Source organism: Gossypium arboreum, chromosome 2 (genome assembly GCF_025698485.1).
Source record: "Gossypium arboreum isolate Shixiya-1 chromosome 2, ASM2569848v2, whole genome shotgun sequence".
In the NCBI taxonomy this organism is placed as follows: Eukaryota; Viridiplantae; Streptophyta; class Magnoliopsida; order Malvales; family Malvaceae; genus Gossypium; species Gossypium arboreum.
The window spans coordinates 53,436,400-53,459,621 of NC_069071.1; the positions used below are offsets into that span (position 1 = coordinate 53,436,400).

The 23,222-nt window shown below is 32.6% G+C and overlaps 1 protein-coding gene across 1 annotated transcript; it reads left to right on the forward strand.

The window, feature by feature from the left end:
* Positions 1-10,300: 10,300 nt before the first annotated feature.
* On the forward strand, positions 10,301-16,529 carry LOC108476806 (cytochrome b-c1 complex subunit 7-2, mitochondrial-like). The gene is made up of 4 exons (XM_017779144.2): positions 10,301-10,587; positions 10,671-10,828; positions 11,471-11,518; positions 16,207-16,529. Exons 1-4 carry the CDS (start codon positions 10,494-10,496, stop codon positions 16,273-16,275), a joined length of 369 nt encoding a protein of 122 aa, XP_017634633.1. The 5' UTR covers positions 10,301-10,493; the 3' UTR covers positions 16,276-16,529.
* The last annotated feature ends 6,693 nt before the right edge of the window (positions 16,530-23,222 follow it).

Here is a 23,222-nt window from a genome sequence, read left to right on the forward strand (position 1 = left end):
TTATATAAACATATTCTAAACATTTTATTCATAATGGGACTATTTGTTCCTTTATGAATAAAGTATTGAAATATATCAATAAGATTATTTATCTCATTGATATTTGTATACTCTATTTCGAGTTCTTGCCAATCTCTATATAAAACGACTTTTAATAATAATTCATGTGCTTCATTTTCTTTAGTTGTTTTTCAACTAGAAATTGTGAAAACTTTGTAAGAGCTCGTTTAAAATTTGCTCTTTGTTCTAAAATATGGGTTTTCCATATTTCATTAATATATTTATAAATTTCATTTGGTAATCACGGATTATAAAATCTTTTATTTACGGAATTTGTTGTTGTTTCAACAAATTTTACGCTCCTTTATAACTTCGAATAAGCGGCTTGATATCTTTGAATTCGGATCTTGAGACCAAGGAGATTGAATTACTCTTTTTGAAGGGTATTCGTTTACCATTCTTGATGCATATAATGAAGGAGATCCAGTTGGTTGTCTTACCATTGGATAAGGAACATAATATCCTTGATTAGGATAGAATCCTGTCAATATAGGAGTGAATCCCTGATTGGGAGTAAATCCTTGATTAGGATTTATCTACTTTCCTTTGTTGGGTTTTTTATGGACAGTAGTCCATTCCCCGACTTGTTCTAGAGGTTTTTTACCTCTATCCATAAGGCCTGCTAAGATAATCAGCAATAACATTATTAACTTCATACTACTAAAAAAATATGTGTCTTATTTGACTGCCTGGTTGTCAGTTTAATTATCACTATATGTTAAGTTATGATACTACAGAAAGTAGTAGTTCTAGTAATTCTGATAATCAAGAAGATTTAAATGTAACTAGTTATAAATCTGATGAAGAAAATACTTCAACAGATGAGGATGAAAATATAGAAGTCCCCGAACCTATGGATACTGATCAAACAGATCATTATGGTAAAAGAAAATTAGAATCAGATATTCAAAAAGATGATTATCTGAGAGCTTTAAATAAAGACTTTGAGACAGTTGAAAATACAACTAGAATTTTTGGTAATCAAACTGAAAATATAGCAACTAATGAGGTTAAAACTGAATATACGGGAGAATCTTCTAATCAACAACCAAGTCAAACTATACCTATACCACATAGGATAGATGATTTAAATAAAAGAAATGTGGCTCAAGGTGGAATATATTTAGATTTGACTAATATTTCAATATCGGACTATGAAAAACCATAGATGATTGGGCACGATCAATGACAATAGTTGTAAATAACAACGGTTCTTGGTCAAAAGAAAATTTTTAAACTATTTTGTAGGAACTTTTCAAGGAGACGTTTTACAATTTTTAAGACGTTGGGAAGAATCAGAAGTAGGAAAAGTCTAAAAAGGACAACTAATTAATCAAATAGGTACTCCTAAAGATCTTTTAAAAGGATTAACACATATTCTAAAAACAGAATTTTGTGGTTATTTTGATAAAAAAGATCAAGATAGTATAACTAGTTATACCTTTTAATAATATTAACGGTTCTTGGTCATTTGGATATTAAATGAATTAAAAAGGCAAAAATAGCTAAAAACCATCTCATCTTTCTCATGTTGCTGCCGAAAATTCAAAGGTACCATAGCTAGGGTTTCTTCAACTTTCAAGCTTGATAGTAAGTTAATCCTAGCCCCGTTTTTAATGTTCTTTGTATTTTTGACATCCTTGCAACTTGCTCTCTTCATTTCTACCCATATTTCATGCTAGGGTTTATTTTTAGAAAATTACCGATGATGAGTTAGATGTATTTTGGTGGATTATGGAAGAATATGATAGTTTAAGGAATGGAGAACAACTTTTGTTAAGAGATTTTGCATGGAAACCCTAAAAAGGACTTATTTGTAAAAGTTATGAAAATGGGTAGAAAAGTGTGAAATGAAGGAAAGTATAGGCTGCTTTAAGTACAAGAGGTATTCGGCTAGGCTTGGGTAACCGAAAAATCACTTGCATTTCTTCATACGAGCCTAAGGACTAATTTGTGAATAAGTGAATGTTTAAGGGTAAAAAGGGTAATTTTATCAAAGCATGAATTTAGGGTCGATTTGAGTAATGTATGAAGTTAATAAGCTAAATTTTCTATGATAGATCAAGAAAGACGAGAATCAAGTCTTGCTAAAAGCAAGGACAAAGTGTACGAGGCACAGGCACTATTTCGAATATTTTGTACCGAGGTAAGTACATGTACAAATAAATACCTTAATTAATGTTTTAAATGTTTAAATAACATATGGATAATTGATATATTATTTGGTTACCTTATTGCCATAATATGTTTTGATGTTTTATTCTTATGTTACAAGTGTTGCCATGTTAGCATTTGTATATGATAAGGTCATATGTTATAAGGCCAACATTCCGAGAATGTTCGACAAAGAGACGTAAGTCCAAAAATCCCGTTTGAACTTAGGAATAGGTAAGGATACAAGTGACATGTCACTAGGATAGCTATGTATGTACGAGCTCGTTTGATGACATGATACATGCTAGGTCCAAGAGCTTGTATAGCCCCGTTGAGAGGCATGTAATTATGTGGTACACGCTAGGTCCAGGAGCTTATGTAGCCCTGTTGAGAGGCGTGGTAATGTGATGCATTCTAGGTCTAGGTGCTCTTATGTAGCCCTGTTGAGAGGCGTGCTATGTCATGATTATGGCACTTCGGTGCGTTTATATCTAAGTATCCTATCCGTTATTCCAAATGTTCAGCGGGTAATGTATACGAGGTTCGAACTTAAGCTAAGTAAAATGCATATGTGTACAGGGGAGCAAAGGTATGTGTTTAATCTGTGTACTTATACGACTATGATCATCCATGGCAATATATGTTTTTATGTATTATGCTTATAAAGAAAATTTAGATCACATGTTTGATGAAAGGTATGAAAAAGTGACAAAGGTGTAAATAATATTCTATGGTTTAATTAAGATTTACTTTATTTGTATGTGTACTTACTAAGCTTTGTAGCTTACTCCTCCCTTTTCCAGTTCTTTTAGATTCGTCAAGCTAGCTCAAAGGATCGAGAACGTCGGATCTCAGGTCACACTATCAACTAAACTTTGGGTATAATACATTTGATTATTTTGAGTCATGGCATGTATAGGTGATTGTTATTTTGTATATGTGTCATGTCATGTGGCTAGCCCAAAGTAATGGTTCCCTAATTGGTATGATTATTTTGTATATGGCCAAGTGAATTGGTCCATATAGTTAATTGGAGTGTTTTCTTATAATTATCTCTTGATTTGATGCCAAATTATGTATGTGATTATAGTCTATGCTAGATAGTAGGATGTTAAGCATGTTGGAGTACATGAGGGTTCTTGGGTGACCAATGGCTTTGAAAATAGCCTCCAAATGGTCCACATGAATAGACACATGAATAGGTGTCTAAACCGTGTGTGACACACGGACAGGCCACAGGGCGTGTCGTTCAGCCATGTGTCCCCTGCACCCCAAAATTTCTATGGTGCATGCTTTGTAGTAACTACACGGGTTAGGGACACGGCCTTGTATCTCATCCGTGTGTGACACATGGATGAGACCACACGGCTGTGTGCTTTGGCCGTGTGTCCCTAAATGAATGATGATGTCATAAACAGAATGTCCATGTTTTTGAACACGGACGTCTCTATGCCGTGTGAGGGACACAGGCCGAGGACACGGGCGTGTGTCTAGGCCGTGTGAAAACCACTGCACCTTGAACTAAATTAAATAAATTTTAGGATCCCACACAGGCTAGGGGCACGGACGTGTCCCAAGCACATGGGCATGTGGTGTGTGACAGCCCAAAATTGACCCTAGTCGGAATGTGGTTTCGGGACCACAAAACCGAGGCATAAAAATAATTTAATGTTCATTTTGATGCTTATGATATGTGTTAATTCGTGTGTGACATTTTTGATGTTTGATTTAGAGTTATAAATGTGAATTTCACTAGAAAGGACCTAGTAGAAAACTTTGAAAGTATGATGGGGAAATGTGTGATGACTAATTAAAGCATGCATGCAAAACAATGGCCTTGCATGTCAAATATCCCTCTTTTTATAAGAGGTGGCCGGCCATGACAAGGGAGGATGGGCAAAACATGTCATAGACATGTTTTGTTGGTGCATTAGGGAGAAACATTAAACTAAGGGGTATGGGTAATAAAAATGAAAAAAAAATTGTGTGTGAAGGCTTCTCCCTCCCCATTGCCGTGTATTGAAGAAAAGAAAAGAAAAAATTGTTCATCCATTTCATTCTCTCTTGACCGAAAATACTAAAGAGGAAGGAAGGAATTTTTGCTTCATGTTTGGTTTGGAAGGGATTAGGAAGAGATTTGGCTATACTTGCATCAAGATTAAGGTAGGTTTGAGGTTGTGCCATGAGATTCATGCATGTTTTTAGTTGCTAGCTTGATGTTCTTATTAGCCCATGGTTCAAATCTTTGCTATGTCATGGGAATGATATTCGCCAAAGTGGATGTGGTGTTAATGCCATTGCATGCTAAATATCAAGCTTGATAATGATACATGCGATGGGGATTGAGGACTCTTAGATTTTCTTTTAGCATTTTTGAATGAGATGCTAAGTTCTTTGTTAACCATGACCAAATTGAAGCGGTATGGTGTTGTGGTGTATTCGCCATGGTATATCCATAAGTATGTTTCATGCATGTTGCATGGTAGGTAAGATTTGAGCTGTGGATATGTGTTTATATTTGGATATAAGCAACTTGAGATTGACCCTTGCACCTACATGAATATATGTTTGCACATGATGTATTGGTATGACATATATACTATTTCAAGGTGTATATTTGCTTGTGATGATGTTTGGTTATGAAGTAAATGAGAGATGTGTATTGAGCTACAATATGTAATCGTTAGTTAGTAAAATGTATGCTGTTTTTTTGTGTGGTATTAAGTGTATAATTGGCCTCAACATGGACATGCATATTCGGCCACATGAGGGAGTTGGTGTGCATGCATTCGGTTAGAGGCAAGCATATTGATGCCTATTCTTGGCTTGGAAAATTGGGCTAAGGAGAGTACTAACTAATGTGTTGAATTCGATTCGTGATTTCGTGCACATGTGACTCTAATGTCTAATGTATATAAGGGCTAAGTACCTTGAGCTTCACTTTGATGTTTGAATGAATTGTATTGAATTGCTTGTTGTGATTAAAAATGTGCATGACCGTTGTGTATTTGAGCTAAAGGATGGCCATATGACCATTTAAACTCCTTGTCATATTCGGCCATAAGCTATCATAATGAGATTTTAATAAGTTAAATTTGTGTGAATTAGCTCAAGAGCTTAGAGGACCACAGTTGGATAAGGGAAAGGAAAAAGTGATCGAATAGCCATTGAAATCGTTCGACAACATCCGAGGTAAGTCTTCAAGTAATGACCCTACTTGAATTATATTGAAATCATGCTCCTTGTGTGTGGCTATTGAGCCGAAATTGTAAAGGTTTGATAAATATTTTGTGTTTGAGCCTTAGTAACGAAAATGAAATATGGATGTGTCGTGATTATTGATATATGTGTACATGAGCATTTGAATGATACCTGGGCTAAGTCCCGAAGGCATTTATGCTAGTGATTATATCCGGGCTAAGACCCGAAGGCATTCGTGCGAGTTGTTATATCCGGGTTAAGACCCGAAGGCAATTGTGCAAGTTACTAAATCCGGGTTAAGACCCGAAGACAATTGTTCTTGTGGTTATATCCGGTTAAATCCTGAAGGTACGTGACTCGAAAATGAGCAATCTTGCTGTAAAAATTTCAGTTTATACACTTGTGAAAATTCCAGCAATGAGGTATGTTCGTATGTGCTTGAATTAGTTGAGTCCTTACAAGTAAGTATTCGCTCAGTTGATAAACGAGCTACCGGCCTTTGGCTAAGTTGTTCTTTTGTGTATGAACATAAGGGTCGGTAATGTGAAGTAAGTATGATTATGAGAATGTGTATTAATAAAGCGATTCATTTAGTTATGTAAATGTAATATTTTAGTCAAAGCTGATTTCATTACTTGAGACTTACTAAGCATTAAAATGCTTACCCGTTGCTTTGGCTCTTTGTTTTATAGATTTTGCTCGTTAGCTATCGGATTCGGGATCATCAAGTCGAAGTCATCCACACTATCAAAGCCCCATTTTGGTACAATTTTGGTTGAACTTTGAAATGGCATGTATAGGACTACCCTTTTGTTGTAGGTCATGTACCTTTCGGTTTTGTGTAAACTTGGATAGCCATGCGAAAATGGCTTATATCGTTTTAGCATAGTACTATAATCGTTTGTATGTTGATCATTATGAGGTATGGAATGGTTTTGAAACGATTAGCCATTAGAATGGTTAATCATGATCACACTTTGTGCTATGTATGCAAAAAGGGCCAATTGAATCATGGAAATCATGAAATAGGTAAAGCCTACCTTAAAGGCAGATGCTGACAGCAGCAGTGATGTGGATGTGAAAAATCACTAAAAATAGTAGGAATGGTATTAAATAGTGAATAAATTATGCAAATGAACCTTGATGAATCTACTTTCATATGAAAGAAACGAAACGGTCATATGAGTTATATGTTAAGAGATATTTAAGTTCTCGTGAAACAGGGCCAGAACGGTTCCTGGATCCCCTATTCCGACTTTGGAAATTCATTGTAAATTAACCAGAGATAATTAGGAGTCATGCCATATATGTATAGATTCCTCTCTGAGTCTAGTTTCTATAGAAACAAACGGCGTCAGTATTGAAGCCCTGTACAGGGAGATATCCAATTTGTAATGCGTGAAGGTCATAGTAGTCGAACCCTGGATTAGGGGAGAATTTAACTAATAAACTGTACTAATTGGCCCGACCAAAAATTTTAGAAAAAAATATGTTGATGGACTTATGAGTATAGTTTCAGGGAAAAATTACGAAACTGATTTTCGAGCTTTAAAACTCAAGATATGATTTTTAAGGCGACAGTGACGCAGTAACCAGCTAGTCTGGAAAATTTTTTTTATGGATTTGTGAAAACAATTAAGTTAAGTCTGTGCACCTTGTGTTCGATTCGATGCGGACTCGGCACGGGTGTTACATGGTGTGCCTCTATATAGGCGTGTGAGGCCAGAGCTCAAAAATTTTCTTAAGTTTTTCATACGTTCTCGGTTCAGTCCCGGACCACTTCAAATGTATGCTTCGGGCCTCGTAAGCCCATATAAGGGACAAAATGATGGAATTGAAATTTTATGACCAGCATTTTTGTTGGATGTTTGTGTGTAATGCCTCGTGTCTTATCCCGGTCTCAGGTACGGGTAAAGGGTGTTACAGGCTTGCTAGAATACGAAGCAATGATCTCAAAAATGTAAAAATTATCAAAAATCGAACGAAGAACATACCTAAATCAAAGCTTCAAAGTGTCGAACCTAAAACAACATTAATGGCTTTCTTTTTCTTTGAGTTTTGGCCAAACAAGATGAACATGCATGTTATTTTTACTTCTGTTTTATTTATTTAACATTTATTAATCATTTGCCAAAATAACCTTAATGAAATAATTTGAAAACCATATATTATAAGCTTAATACTGTCCACTCACATTTATAGTGGCCTAATTTCAATTTAAGGACTTTACAATTAAGAAACCATAGCAAATAAGTAATTTAAATAATAGAATGCCAATTTTGCATTTTATGCGATTAAGTCTTTTTTATCAAATTAGCTAACCAATCGGTAAAATTAAATCACAAAATTTTCACATATATCAAATAACATGATGCAAATACCAAAAATAATATTAAAATAATTTTACGACTTTAGATTTGTGGTTTCGAAATCACTAACCGGGTTGTTACAAACTGACTGTGAACAGGAATAGTTGAAAGATAAAGGGGTACTTAAGTAGGTTTCTCAAAAGTTGTGGACTTTTGGATAAGGCAATATAGTAAAATGTGACACTTTTCAAGTTCCAATAGGGTCTTCGATTATATTAATAGATATTCAAGATTTGGATAAGGGAGTTCTCTTCTTCTTTCTTCTTAAATATTATTATCTAGGGCTTGAGAAGCAAAAAGGTAGTCCTTTGAGTTGAATATGAAATCCTAGATTATATGGATGATTCTCCATGTCAAAGTAAGTTTTATGGCTTTGTGTGTGGCTTCATGTGTCATGAAAGATTAGACCTTTAAGAATGTATAAATCGTAAGATGAAGAAAGCTTTTTATATGGGTTATCTGGGTTAGAGATGATGGCAAGGTTATTTGAAATGAGTTTTAATAGTGATTTTCTATTTTATAAGGCAGTGGTTACTGTAATCCGTGATTGGAGGTTGGATCTAAGGTTCAAGCTACTATCCATGGTTGTCAAGTGAGTCTCTAAGCCAACTCTTGTTTGCATATTGTTCACTAGAGAGCTTCTATGAAAGGTGATTGATCTATGAATCCAAATCTAGAAAAGTATGGTCTGATGATTATGCTATTGCAAGTATGTTTTGTCAGGCCCCGAAAATAGGACTAGTAGTTTTGAGTAAGTTTAAAGGGTTCTGAGTGAAAATTGGGAATTAATTGAGTTCATTAGCGATTTATATTCTTAATTAGTTAGCTTATTTCATCTAAAAATTGGTAAATAATATTCTGAAAAAATATTTTTAGAAAACTTAATTTTGTGGTTTTAAATAAATTTTGGGTAAAAATAAATATTTTGGTAGATTTTTAGTGAAATGACCAAATTGTAAAGAAAGCAAAACTTTACATTAACATATCAAGAACATAAGACCATATATAAGAAAACTCTACATTAACATCAATTCCATGCTTTTTCAATAATATTAATCTTAAAAATATATTGAAATCTTCATGTTCTTACCTTGTCCCATTGATTTCAATCTTTAATTTGATTTTCTCTCTCTCCAGCTTCTATTTCTTGAATCTTACTTAATATTCTAGCTCCCCATAGTCTCCTTGTGATCTTTCTCTCTTGATGGCTATGGAAATTCTTTTTATTTCTAGGTAAAAATGGTAGATTTTTAGTGAAATGACCAAATTGTAAAGAAAGCAAAACTTTCTTTTTTTCTCTCTTCTTCTCACGTTGGTTTGCATGGGAAAGATGATGAAAATTCTTCATCTTTCCTTCCTTTTATACTTAATAAATAATAAAATAATAAAATATCTTATTAAAATATTAATAAAATAATATTTATCTAATTAATAATTATAAAATATCATCAACATCATCATTACTTTCTAAATTTCTCTCTCTTCCAATTGACCATTTTGCCCTTTGTGATCTTTAAAAATTTCATCATTAAATCATCACATAATTTGATAAAATTACGATTTAGTCCCTCATAATTCTTTTTCTATTCAATTTAGTCCTAATTCATCCATTTTTCTCAGTTTCTAGATCATTCCACCCTTAAAATATTTGCACTATTAGTCCTTCAAATTTTTCATATTTACACTTTAGCCCCTCAAAGTTTGAGTATTTACTCTGGTGCAACAAAACTTTCTCACTTTTACAATTTAATCCTTTCTTGAATTAATATATCATAATATACTTCCTAATGTTGACATAACTTAGAATTTTCCTTTTTTGTCACTTTATTTTCTTATTTTACTATATCAAGGATAATATCTTACTGTAAAAATTTTCGGGATATTACAGATAATGGGTAGGAACTAAATTAATTTGTGGTTGGTTAATTGAAGTGTAATTAGTTGATTTAAGGTTTAGGGACTAGATCATAAAATTTGGATTAAATTGAATAAACTTAAAAATCTAGAAGATGATCCAAGGAACATTTAGATAAGTGAGATCGAAATGAGATCTTATCAAGTATAAATTCGTTTATCTCGATTTAGTTTAGTGATGTTAAGATATAAATTGAACTAAATTGTTTAATTAAGTAAAATGATAACCAAGAGATAAAATTAGACTAATTAAGAAAATTAATCAGTCAAGATCCCTAATCTAATAATTAATTATTGACATGGATGTTATTCAATCACTTCATTTAACTTATTATTGAATTTGTGAAATTGGTATTATTGAATTTGTGGTAATATAGTACTTTCTAATTAGCTAGCTAGCTAGCTTTCTTGTTGCATGATATCATATTTGATCCATCTTATCACCCGATTTTTTTAAGTTTGATCATCAAAATACTTCATATTCGGTTATAACATTATAAATATTACAATTGAGATATCTCATTTATAATAAAAACTGCTTCTTAACTCTTTATATTTTGTGCCTATTTATATGTTCAATATTCATACACTCTAACGCGATCAATCAACCCAGCTCCAACCCGCAGATCAACATGTCTAATTACCATCATACGACGTTTTTATACAAGGTGGATCGTAAATTTAGGTGCCACATCACTTATAAATGAGGAGCCTTTTCTTCCTTGAAATCAAAATAAATAGGAGACACAGGCTTGGAAGGGAACTAGGCTAGAGAGAAAGAAGGGAGTAGCCAAAATGTCGTCCTTTTTGCATTCATTTCTGGATCCCAAGAAAAGTTGGTTGGCAGCTCTGCACATGAAATCCCTTTCCAAGCGCCTCCGCAAATACGGTACGCTTTTCCCCGTAAATGTAACCCTAATCTCTTTTTTTTTTTAATTAATTCGATTAAACTTAATACGACAATTTGTTTAGGCCTTCGCTATGACGATTTATACGACCCTTACTATGATTTGGATATCAAGGAGGCTTTGAACCGGCTGCCCCGTGAGATCGTCGATGCCCGTAACCAACGCCTTAAGCGTGCGATGGACCTCTCGATGAAGCACGAGTATCTTCCCGAAAACCTTCAGGTTTCCTCTTTTTCATATTATTTTAAATTTTCACTTCAGATTTTGTAGAATATTATTTTTCTCATCTTCTTTTTTTTTTTGGGGGTGGTTTGCTGTTTATCTGTATATTCGGATTGGATTTAACAATATCTCTCTCTTTAGTTTTTTTTTTTTAATATCTCGAATTTGTATTTGTACGTAATCGTTTAGTCTCGGATTGGGATGTAACTGAGGTAGAAAAATTCACTTGATTTATTTACTATGATTTGTTGATACAGTTTGTGCTTTATTTTGCTTGTAATCAGCAGGTAACACCATTAGTATAGAAGCCTTAATTATAGTTATTATTATCATTTACCTTCAGAGCTTGATCTCATTAAACTAAAACAAAACGGATGCAGAATAAGGAACTAAAATTGCATAATTCATATGCTATGGTTAAGCAATGTCTATATTTGTTAACATCAATTTGTATCTTTGATTATTTTTATAATTCTAATCCATGTACGCTTCACCATTCTTAATTTAGTAAGCAGAAAGGGCATGAGGAAAAAAATTGCTTTAGCTAATCAGTGTTTTTTATGTGAACATGTATCTTCACTTCATGAGTCATGACTATACTTCGAGGTCTTATAATTCAATGGATTTTTTTGTCCTTTGCAGCAAATGCAGACACCATTTAGGAGCTATCTTCAAGATATCCTTGCTCTTGTAAGTTCTTGAACTGTAAAGCTCTATTTACTAATTCCCTTGAGCTTCGTTTTCTTGGCTTTGGTTATTTCATGGAATTTCATGACATCTATAAGTGCTCGAACAAGAGTATTCTATTTATTCTAAGTATTCCTAACATGAAAGTCATACATATATCCCATGTCTACTTTGAGGTATATGTCTCCTACATGGGTACTTTATGCGATGCTTGGAATGAAGTTAGCAAAGAAAAAAAAAAAGGAAAAAGTAAGTAAAGAAATATAGAGGTTTTCATAGAAGGGAAAAGATTCTCCATTCCCTTGTTTGGGTGCTTAAATGAGTAATGGGAAGGACAAATTATGAAGATCCTTTGTTTAATGAATGGAAATGTAAGGAATGAGTGTATTGTATTGTTCTTATTATGTCCTTTCAAATGAAATGTTTAATTAAATTATTATGTGAATAGTGAAATTAAATGTTTTAACTAGGTTTAATTGTTAGAAAAAGAAAAACAATCAAAAGATGTATTTTTTATGAATCAGTAAAATGTATGATTGGAATCTTTTATAGAGACCAATATGATTTTTGAAATTTAATTCCAATGAGAAAATTCAAGAACCGAAACATTTCTTACTAAAATAAATTTATTATAAACTTGTATATGTATTTTTATGTTTTGATAAGTTTAAAACCTCCATTGTTATAGGTATTAATTTTTCCATTTTACATGTTTCTTCATCTTTATCTTGTTAAAAAAAAGAAAGAAGATTTTGTGAGGTTATAATAAGTGAGAACAAAAATTAAGATCCAGGCACAAATTAAAGAAAAAGTTTATGAATGAATTATTAGGGAAGATTGTTATGGCCTTTGAAATTTGAAGAACAGACTTGGTATGAAATTTTGGTAGTAAAAAAACAATGGAACATTTGAGGAAAAAAGAGGGGTGCTTAACCCCATTCCTTTATTTCATTTTAAAAGTTTATCCAAATAATGTTTATATGTTTTTCTTTTCATTTCCTTTCTCCCACCGGAACATAGTTTTTGTAAAACTGAGAGATGTTGTGATTGTGAGATGGTATGGCTAGTAATTAGTATATTTCAATCTGGATATGTAGAATCCTTGTGTCCTTACTTAGTATGTTTTGAAAACCATGATTGGTAACATCCTTCATCGACTTGATTCCCTTGAATTCTTTTGGATCATGGACTCTTGAACTGTGCTTTGTTATGTAAACTGCAACAACTCGGCATAAGGTTATGGTTTACATTTTCTATTTTTTTAGCAGGGTAGGGAATTAGTGCTTGTGTTGAATTTGTAGGTCTTTTGTTAAGGGTGCAGAAATCAATGTAGGTTTAAGGTCCTATATTACCTAGGAATAATCACAATCCCTGGTAAGGTGCATATATTATATATTTCAAAGAAATTTAATGATTTCTTGTATTATAATCTAGATTTTAATTTATAATTTATTGGATAAACTCAAAAGATGCACTTGACCTTTAGGAGAACTTAAAGTTTTAGAAGCCTGCTTCAATCTGATATAAATAACTAGAGCAAGGATTTCCTTTTTTTTTTTGTCTTGTAAAACTGAATTATTTCTTTTTTGTCTTTTCCTCTTTCATACCAAAGCATGTTATCATTTGTTTTGAAAGAGATGAACAGAGGTGTAAACCCCTTGTTTTTGAGAGCTAAAAAAATAGGCAAGGGTGAAGGCCTGCCTCCCGAAAAGAAACAAAAAGAGTGTCAATTGTTAAAAAATATGAAAATGGTCAATAACGTGCTTTTGAGTAATGTATTTTAATTATTGTAATTATTGTAAAGTAATATTTGTTATTTAAATTGTTGAATATAATTAAAACATATTAACTTATTTAACAATTCAAATATTATAATAATAAAAATTCAAATCATAATTAAATCAATTTTACTATATTCTATGTACAATATGGATTTATTTCATATAACTAATACAGATCGGCATTATTCAAAATAATAACAAATTAGCATAATCAATGTTTATAAATTATTTTGACTATTTAAATAAAATTTTCTAATCATTATTAAACCATTTATACAAACTATAGAAAAATTGATATATTGTATATTAAATTATTTACTATTTAATTTTGTGTTTTCTTAATAATAGAAAGATTGGCTTCATAGATAATATATAATTAATATAATCATAGTATATTACATTAGATTATATAAATGTATTATTTCTAAAATTTCATATATGAAAAATATAAAGTTACTATGATATGAATAATTAAAATTTTCTATTTAAAACAAAATTAATATTTCTTTCTTTTTGGTTAATGGAAACATAATAATTTAAATATAAAGTACTTTTTATCTAATAAATATAAAATAAAATTTAATATAAAATTTATTTTTACTTATTAACATATAAATTCATTTAATAAAAGTTTTTTATAGAATCGGAATTCTTATTTATAAATATTGTAAATTTTTGATTAATTTGTTAAATAAATTTACTTAATCAAAAATTTATGTAACCAATTATTTTAGTAAAATTGAATTTCTTATTTATAAATGTGATAAAGCTTATAAATAATAAAAAATATTTAAAATGATAAATTCAGTAATATATTGAACAATAAATGGTATATTGGTCAGTTCAAAATTTCAAAGCTTGTGCTTATATATTTATTATATTAAAATATAAAATAACATTCTGTTTTTTAGAGTATGTTTGTAGCTTTTGTGGGAGACTTTTTCTTAGCTTAAAAAGAATTGGAGTCTAGCTCAAAGGGAAACAGCTTTTATAGATGTTATTACCCTTATTTGTACAAATAAGTGTGGATTTGAATTTTAAACTAAAAACTATTGAAGACTTATAAATAGAAATTCGAAAGACCTATAAAAATACGATGACTACCACACCATTATACCTTCCTATTACTAACAATTGAAACCGATAGGGAATGTGGACCTCCACAAATTATTCTCATTTATCAACACCATTTGATAAATCTCTTCAAACTTCTTACCAACATTCACAATTTTCAAAATATCCCAGCAAGTTTAGACCCATTAAACTTTTCCGATATAGTTGGGAGTTTTTTGGATCGGGTTTAAAGAAAAAGATGCGTTGTTGGATATGAGTTTAGAAGGGGTTAATGGATAAGTGAGAGCAGTAGACGCTGCCATGGTATGGTTTTATTCAATTAAAGGGTCTACCTCGGTATGATGTATCAACCCCAGAGTTACACACCTGTTTACCAACAACTATGTTATCCATTCTCTTGAGCTTTCTTTTGATCGAACACTTTTTGTTCTCAGCAAAAATTTCATCAACAAGCTGCATGCATATTTGTTCTTTGTTTGCATATGTTTGAGCTTCTTGCATATTTCTGCTCGCCACTTTGCTAACCACTGTTCTTTCATTGTAAAAAATTGTTGGCTTTCATACTAAATCGTTACGACCATGAGTTTGGGATTGATACTTCAGCTCATCAAAGCAAAGGCTAAAACCTTAGGATTAATCAGGGAGAGATCCATCTCTTTTTAGGGTTTTGGTAAAATTCAACTTCCTTGATGTTATTAATTGTCCCTTGATTCACTGATTTATAGTAAAATTTCATTGATTGTACTTCTCTTATTAACTGTAGTCCTTATATTATATTCTGATTTTATTTTGGTACTCGACTATTCTAATGTGGAAATTTGCCTTGTTGGATTGAATTGTCATTATATGTATTGGATCTGAAGATTTCACTGCAATCACTGTAATTGAATCCTCTGGAATCTAATGATATTAAAAAAAAAAAAAAATCCTCTGGGATAATAATTGTGATGGTTGAAATTTGGATTTGCTTCTACCATTTAAATTTCGCTGTTTTAGCCCGTCTACTTCAATTTTAGCAAATTTAATCCTTACAATCTTATTACAAGTTGATGGAAAAGATAATTAATTGTGGTGTTAAAATCTCCCATTAATTTAGATGACGTGGCATTCTAGTGGTGACATGACATGCTAAGATGGATTTATAGTTGGTTGCGGTATGCTTCAATTTTTTTTTTAAGTCATATTATAGTTTAAATAAAATAATATTAATAGTTTAGGCATTGTAGCTCAAGTGCATAACATACCCCACTTTAAAGATTGGGTTTATGAGTAGTTTAGGCGCTGTATAAAAAATGATAGGTTTTTTGGTTGAGTGAACTTTTTTAGCCTTCTTAAAAAACTATTAATTCTTCTAAAGAAGAAAAATTATGTTAAATGTGTGGATTGTGCCATGTCATCAACAAAAGACCGTATGGCTGAAACTGATGATGATTTTAACTGTTATCTATTGTCCTTAAAGCAACTTTTAATAGACGGGAAAAAAATTATGTTAATGAAATTAAGATGGATGCTTCTGCTTCTTTATATTCATGTCACAATGGTAGATTTGTAGTTATTAAATTCTGTTTTCCTAAATTAACTTGTTTGTATGAAGTTTACTTGGAGTGTTGCAATGTTTACCGAGAGGGATTTTATGCGGTTGAGAACTTCTAGTTTGCTTTGCTAATGGTACTCGTCAATTTTCATGCTATACTGGTTGTTAATCATATGCTGCCGACCCAATTTCCTTTTTTATAGGATATGATTAATAGAATTTTTAATCTAGTATATGGTTATTGGTGTTTGATAGAAGCAAGGCTTGAGATTTAATATTAATTTTTTGGATTTATTTGGCAGGTGAAGAAGGAGAGAGCAGAGCGGGAAGCTTTGGGAGCTTTGCCTCTGTATCAACGAACCATTCCTTGAGGTTTTTAGAGTGTAGTAACTGTTGTTGAAATTCAACTTGGTTTTTTATGTCAAATCTTGCTTCGTTAGCACAACTGAACATGAGTTTTGCCTTTCCTAGTTGGTTGGTTACACAGTGAATCTGTGTTAGCTTTTGAGGGAATCAATCTGTCTGAAATGTCCTACTAAATGTAATAACTGTGAACTGCATTTTACTTTATGCTTGTCGCAATCATTTTTATCTTAAAAAATGAGAATTTACTTAAAAATAAAAATAGATTCGTCACCGATCTTTTTTGATGTGTGATCAGATTATTTTAAGATTGATCATTTTAATAAAATATTTTGATTTATTAAAACAACGATTTTGAGTTTACGAAATTCGGAAAAAAAGGTTTGGGAGTCGATTATGTACGAGGAAGGGTTATTACTCTCGTAACGCTAAAAAATTTGTACTTAATTGATTAATTAATGTTTTAATGTCGAAAATTTAAAAAGATTTTAAAATACGATTCCATTAAAAAATGTTTTTATATTCGAATTGGATTTTAAGACTCTCTTGTTCCGAAGGAATGAAATATTACATCCAGTACGTTAGAATACAACAATTCAAACACTAGAAACTAAGATCATCTTATCATTTTCAAAATTCATGCATTGGGTATTCAGTTATTTGGTCAAGCAGTAAATCAAAACTTAGCACGTTAAGGCACGATTTCTCGAGTTTCCAAACATGAAATATTGCCTTATTTTCGAAAACTTTTGAATAATAATATCAAGTGTTTTGCTTTAAAGAGGTGTATTCTTTACTTTGAAACCATGATATACAAATGCAATTGTCACATAAGCAAGATCGAATACACTAATAAAATAATTTGTGAGGGTCACCTAATATACATTATTTACAAACTAACATGATAGTCAAAGACAAATGAATTAAAAGACATATATAACAACTTAAAAATATAAAGCAAATCAAAATAGTGTGTAAAACAATTTGAAAATGATAATAAATGAGTTCAAAAAATAATGTGAGAAAAGAATCTAAAATCAATAATATACAAAATGATTTTTTCAAAAAATATAATAATAATAATATATGACAAAATCTAAAAATAAGTAATGTATATACATATATAAAAAAACGAAATAAATTACATGAAGAAAAAGTTCAAAATTAACAATAAATACATTAAAATAAACAATATGTATAAGAGTTGAAAACAAATATTATGTAAAAACTTCAAATAAACAAATAAAACAGAAAAAAATGAAAATAAAATGAATTTGTAACACCCCCTACCCGTGTCTGACGCTGGGACCGGATATGAGGCATTACCGGACTTAAACATGCACACAAACGAAAACTGGCCCTAAAATTTCATTTAATTCAAAACTGTTCAGACACATGCATAACGTCCCTTATTTGGGTCTACGAAGCCCAAAACATACTTTGGAATGGTTTCGGGACTAAACTGAGAACTTACGAAAACCTGGAAAATTTCACGCAACAAGTCTTTCATTTTAAACATATTTCACTTTAACCAACATCCATGACTATCAACCTCAACACAAGATATTAGCATATACATGAGTTCAATAACATTCAATATCATCTATTTTAATACCAACGTATCATTTGCCTACCATCATGTATGTAATGTACATTCTTACATTAACTAGAACTAGATATGTCAAATCTTATTCTCATTTAATACCATCTTACTGTGGTTACCAATTTGTCCATTAAACATTCATGTTCAAGGCATTATTACTTATTTATATTTAATTCATGATCCATAAGTATGCATTCAACTTCCCTAATGTATCACCAATCATGCACAACAAACAAAGCTAACTACCTCATCACACCAAAAACATAGAACATGACATGATTAATTAAGCTTACAAACCATAGTGAATATGGGCCACATCCCATGGCCATATACGATAACTCAACGTAGATCAATAGGTTAGGCCAAATCATAATAATAATACATGTCATAAAACTAGCTTCCTATACATGCCACTCACTTGATATTTCTAATATTTGAATTAATTCTCCCAAAAGTGATAGCTTGATAGTGTGATTCTACCTCTGACAATCTCTAACCCCGAGCCGACCTACCAATACTAAAGAAATGGAGAGGAGGGGTAAGATTTATGCTTAGTAAGTCCATATAAAATTAATAAGCAATTACTAACATGCTTTTCAAGATAAAACACTATAATTGTACAATTACACTTGTTCAGGTTAAGCTGTTTTATCAAGTTACAATTACTAAATCATTTATATCTGGACCTACGAAACTCCAAATTAAGTTCTGTTAATTTTCCTTGAAACTAGACTCATATACCTTTCTCCCATAAAATTTTCAGAATTTTTTACTTAGCCAATTAGTACAGTTTATTCATTAAAGTTTCCCCTATTTCAGTGTTTGGCTACTCTGACCTCTGTTCACTACGAATCAATTTTATCTCTGTACAGAATTCAAAGAGCTATGCCGTTTATTTCTCTTTAAAATAGACTCAATAAGGAATCTATACATGTAAATTATAACTCCTAATTATTTTTTCACAATTTTTAGTGAATTTTGCAAATAGGAACAGGGGATCTCAAAGTCATTCAGATTCTGTCTCACAACAATTTAAATATCTCATAACATCCGTTTCCTCTATGTGAAACTAGACTCATTGAGCTTTAATCTCATATTTTATTCAGCCCCTAACTCAATTTCGACAATTTATGGTGAATTTCCAAAGTTGCATCACTGCAGAAACCCAAAACTGCCAAGGCTAAATTTACTCAATCACAACTGTTATTCACTAAATCCATACAATATCATTTCATCCATCATGGAAAGAACACATAATTATGCTTCATAGGCATAGATCCATAATCTCAATGTCATTGTAACACCCCGTACCCGAGTCCGTTACCGGAATTGGACACAAGGTGCACACAGACTTAACTATTTTCACAGTCCATTTAGAAATTTCTAGACTAGCTGGTCACTGCATCACTGTCGCCTTAAAAATCATATCTTGAGTTTCAAAGCTCAAAAATTTGTTTCATAATTTTTCCCTGAAACTAGACTCATATGTCCATATACATATTTTTTTCTAGAATTTTTCGTCAAGCCAATTAGTACAGTTTATTAGTTAAAGTCTCCCCTATTCCAGGGTTCGACTACACTGACCTTCATGCGTTACGAATTGAATATCTCCTTGTACAGGGCTTTAATACTGATGCCGTTTGTTTCTATAGAAACTAGACTCATAGAGGAATCTATAAATATATGACATGACTCCTAATTATCTCTGGTTAATTTACAATGAATTTCCAAAGTCGGAACAGGGGATCCAGAAACCGTTCTGGCCCTGTTTCACGAGAACTTTAATATCTCTTAACATATAACTCATATGACCGTTTCGTTTCTTCCATATGAAAGTAGATTCATCAAAGTTAATTTACATAATTTATTCACTATTTAATACCATTCCTACTATTTTTAGTGATTTTTCACATCCACATCACTGCTGCTGTCAGCATCTGCCTTTAAGGTAGGCTTTACCTATTTCATGATTTCCATGATTCAATTGGCCCTTTTTGTATACTTAGCACAAAGTGTGATCATGATTAACCATTCCAATGGCTAATCGCTTCAAAACAATTCCATACCTCATAATGATCAACATACAGACGATTATGGTACTATGCTAAAAACGTATATAAGCCATTTTCGCATGGCTATCCAAGTTTACACAAAACCGAAAGGTACATGACCTTCAACAAAAGGGTAGTCCTATACATGCCATTTCAAAGTTCAACCAAAATTGTACCAAAATGGGGGCTTTGATAGTGTGCATGACTTCGATTTCGATGATCCCGAATCCGATAGCTAACGAGCAAAATCTATAAAACAGAGAGCCAAAGCAATGGGGTAAGCATTTTAATGCTTAGTAAGTCTCAAATAATGAAATCAGCTTTGACTAAAGTATTACATTTACATAACTAAATGAATCACTTTATTAATACACATTCTCATAATCATACTTACTTCACATTACCGACCCTTATGTTTATACACAAAAGAACAACTTAGCCAAAGGCCGGTAGCTCGTTTATCAACTGAGCGAGTACTTACTTGTAAGGGCTCAACTAATTCAAGCACATACGAACATATCTCATTGCTGGAATTTTCACAAGTGTATAAACTGAAATTTTTACAGCAAGATTGCTCATTTCCGAGTCACGTAATTCGGGATTCAACCGGATATAACCACAAGCACAATTGCCTTCGGGTCTTAACCCGGATTTGGTAACTTGCACAATTGCCTTCGGGTCTTAGCCCGGATATAACAACTGCACGAATGCCTTCGGGTCTTAGCCCGGATATAATCACTAGCATAAATGCCTTCGGGACTTAGCCCGGGTATCATTCAAATGCTCATGTACACATATATCAATAATCACGACACATCCATATTTCATTTTCATTACTAAGGCTCAAACACAAAATATTTATCAAACCTTTACAATTTCGGCTCAATAGCCACACACAAGGAGCATGATTTCAATATAATTCAAGTAGGGTCATTACTCAAGACTTACCTTGGATGTTGTCGAGCGATTTCAATGGCTATTCGACCGTTTTTCCTTCCCTTTGTCGGATCTAGTTCCCTTTGCTCTTGAGCTTAATTTAACAAATAAATCGATTTAATCATTTGAGCATCGAAGAGGAATACAAGGTACTTAGCCAATATATATACTCATTAGGCATCAGTCGCATGTGTACGAAATCATGAATCGAACTCAACACATTAGTTAATATTCCTCTTAGCGAATTTTCTAAGCCAAGAATAGGCATCAATATGCTTGCCTCTAACCAAATGCATGCACACCAATTTCCCTCATGTGGCGAATATGCATGTCCATGTTGAGGCCAATTATACACTTAATACCACACAAAAACAGCATACATTTTACTAACTAACGCATTACATATCGTAGCTCAATACACATCTCTCATTTACTTCATAACCGAAACATCATCACAAGCAAATATACACCTTGAAATAGTATATATGTCATACCAATACATCATGTACAACATATATACATATATATATATGCTAGAGCCGAATCTCAAGTTAATTGTAACTAAACATGAACATAATTTCAAAACACAAATCTTACTTTCCATGCAATGAGCATAAATCACACTTTTGGATGTACCATGGCCGAATACATCACAACACCATAATTTTGGTCATGATTAAACAAAGAACTTAATGTCTTACTCAAAAATACTAAAAAAGAAAGTCCAAGAGCCATCAATCCATCATCACATATATCATTAGCAAGCTTCATATTTAACATGCAATGGCATTAACACAAAATCCACCTTGGCCAAATACCATCCCCATGATATAACAAAGGTTTGAACCATGGGCTAACAAGAGCATCAAGCTATCAACTAAAAACATGCATGAATCTCATGGCACAACCTCAAACATACCTCAATCTTGATGCAAGTATAGCCAAACCTCTTCTTAATCCTCTTCCAAACCAAGCATGAAGCAAAATTCCTCCCTTCCCCTCTAGTATTTTCGGTCAAGATGGAATGAAAAATGGATGAACAAATTTTTTTCTTTTCTCTTCCTCAATACACGGCAATGGGCCATGCATGAGACCATTTTTTTCTTTTTCCATTTCTTTATTACCCATGCTCATTAATTTATTTTTTCACCCATGATTCACCAACAAAACATGTCTATGACATGTTTTGCCCATATTCTTTGTCATGGCGGCCATCACTTGTAAAAAGAGGGTATTTGACATGCAAGGCCATTGTTTTGCATGCATGCTTTAATTAGTCATCACACATTCCCCCATCACACTTTCAAAGTTTTCTACTAGGTCCTTTCTAGTGAAATTCACATTTATAACTCTAAATTAAAGCATCAAAAATGTCACACATGAGTTAACACATATTATAGGCATCAAAATAAATATCAAATTATTTTTATGCCTCGATTTTTGTGGTCCCGAAACCACATTCCGACTAGGGTCGTTTTAAGGCTGTCACAACTTTCCCCCACTTAAGAAATTTTCGTCCCCGAAAATCTTACCGGTAAATAGATTTGGGTATCGCTCTTTCATAGAGTTCTCGGGTTCCCAAGTAGCTTCTTCTATTCCGTGTTTGAGCCATAATACTTTCACTAGCGGAACCCTTTTGTTTCATAACTCTTTTACTTCACGAGCTAGGATACTAATCGGTTCTTCTTCATAACTCATATCGGCTTGAATTTCAACCTCGATGGACTAATTACGTGCGATGGATCGGATCTATAGCGTCGAAGCATTGAAACATGGAAGGCGTTGTGAATCTTTTCGAGTTTAGGGGCAAAATCAAGCGATACATAATCGGGCCAACTCGTTCGGAGATTTCAATGCGGTCCAATGAATCTCGGGCTCAACTTGCCCTTACGGTAGAATCGAGTATCTTTTCCAAGGCGAAACTTTAAGAAACACTTTATCTCCCACGATCTTGAATGTCCTTTCGTTTCAAATCGCGTCACGATTTCGACGATCGTGGGCGCCTTCAGACTTTCACGGATTACCTTTACCTTCATTCAACATCTTTAATCAAATCCACTCGAAAATTTTGTTTTCACCGAGCTTGGTCCAAAACAATGGTGTACGGCATTTACGCTGTACAAAGCCTCGTAAGGCGCCATCTTAATACTTGATTGAAAACTATTGTTGTAAGTGAATTCAATCAAAGGTAGATACCGTTCCCATGAACCACTGAATTCGAGGATGCAACATCTCAACATATCCTCAAGTATCTGAATTATCCGCTCGGATTGACCATCGGTTTGAGGGTGAAAGGCGGTCTTGAAATGCAACTTGGTACCCAAAGCTTCTTGCAATTTCTTCCAAAATCGTGAGGTGAACCTCG

What these genes read in the sequence shown, in the direction of transcription:
- LOC108476806 (XM_017779144.2), top strand. Translation starts at nt 10,494, where the DNA reads ATGTCGTCCTTTTTGCATTCATTTCTGGATCCCAAGAAAAGTTGGTTG. An exon ending in ATCTTCCCGAAAACCTTCAG is followed by an intron (nt 10,829 to 11,470) that starts GTTTCCTCTTTT and finishes TGTCCTTTGCAG; the next exon opens with CAAATGCAGACACCATTTAG. An exon ending in TTCAAGATATCCTTGCTCTT is followed by an intron (nt 11,519 to 16,206) that starts GTAAGTTCTTGA and finishes TTTATTTGGCAG; the next exon opens with GTGAAGAAGGAGAGAGCAGA.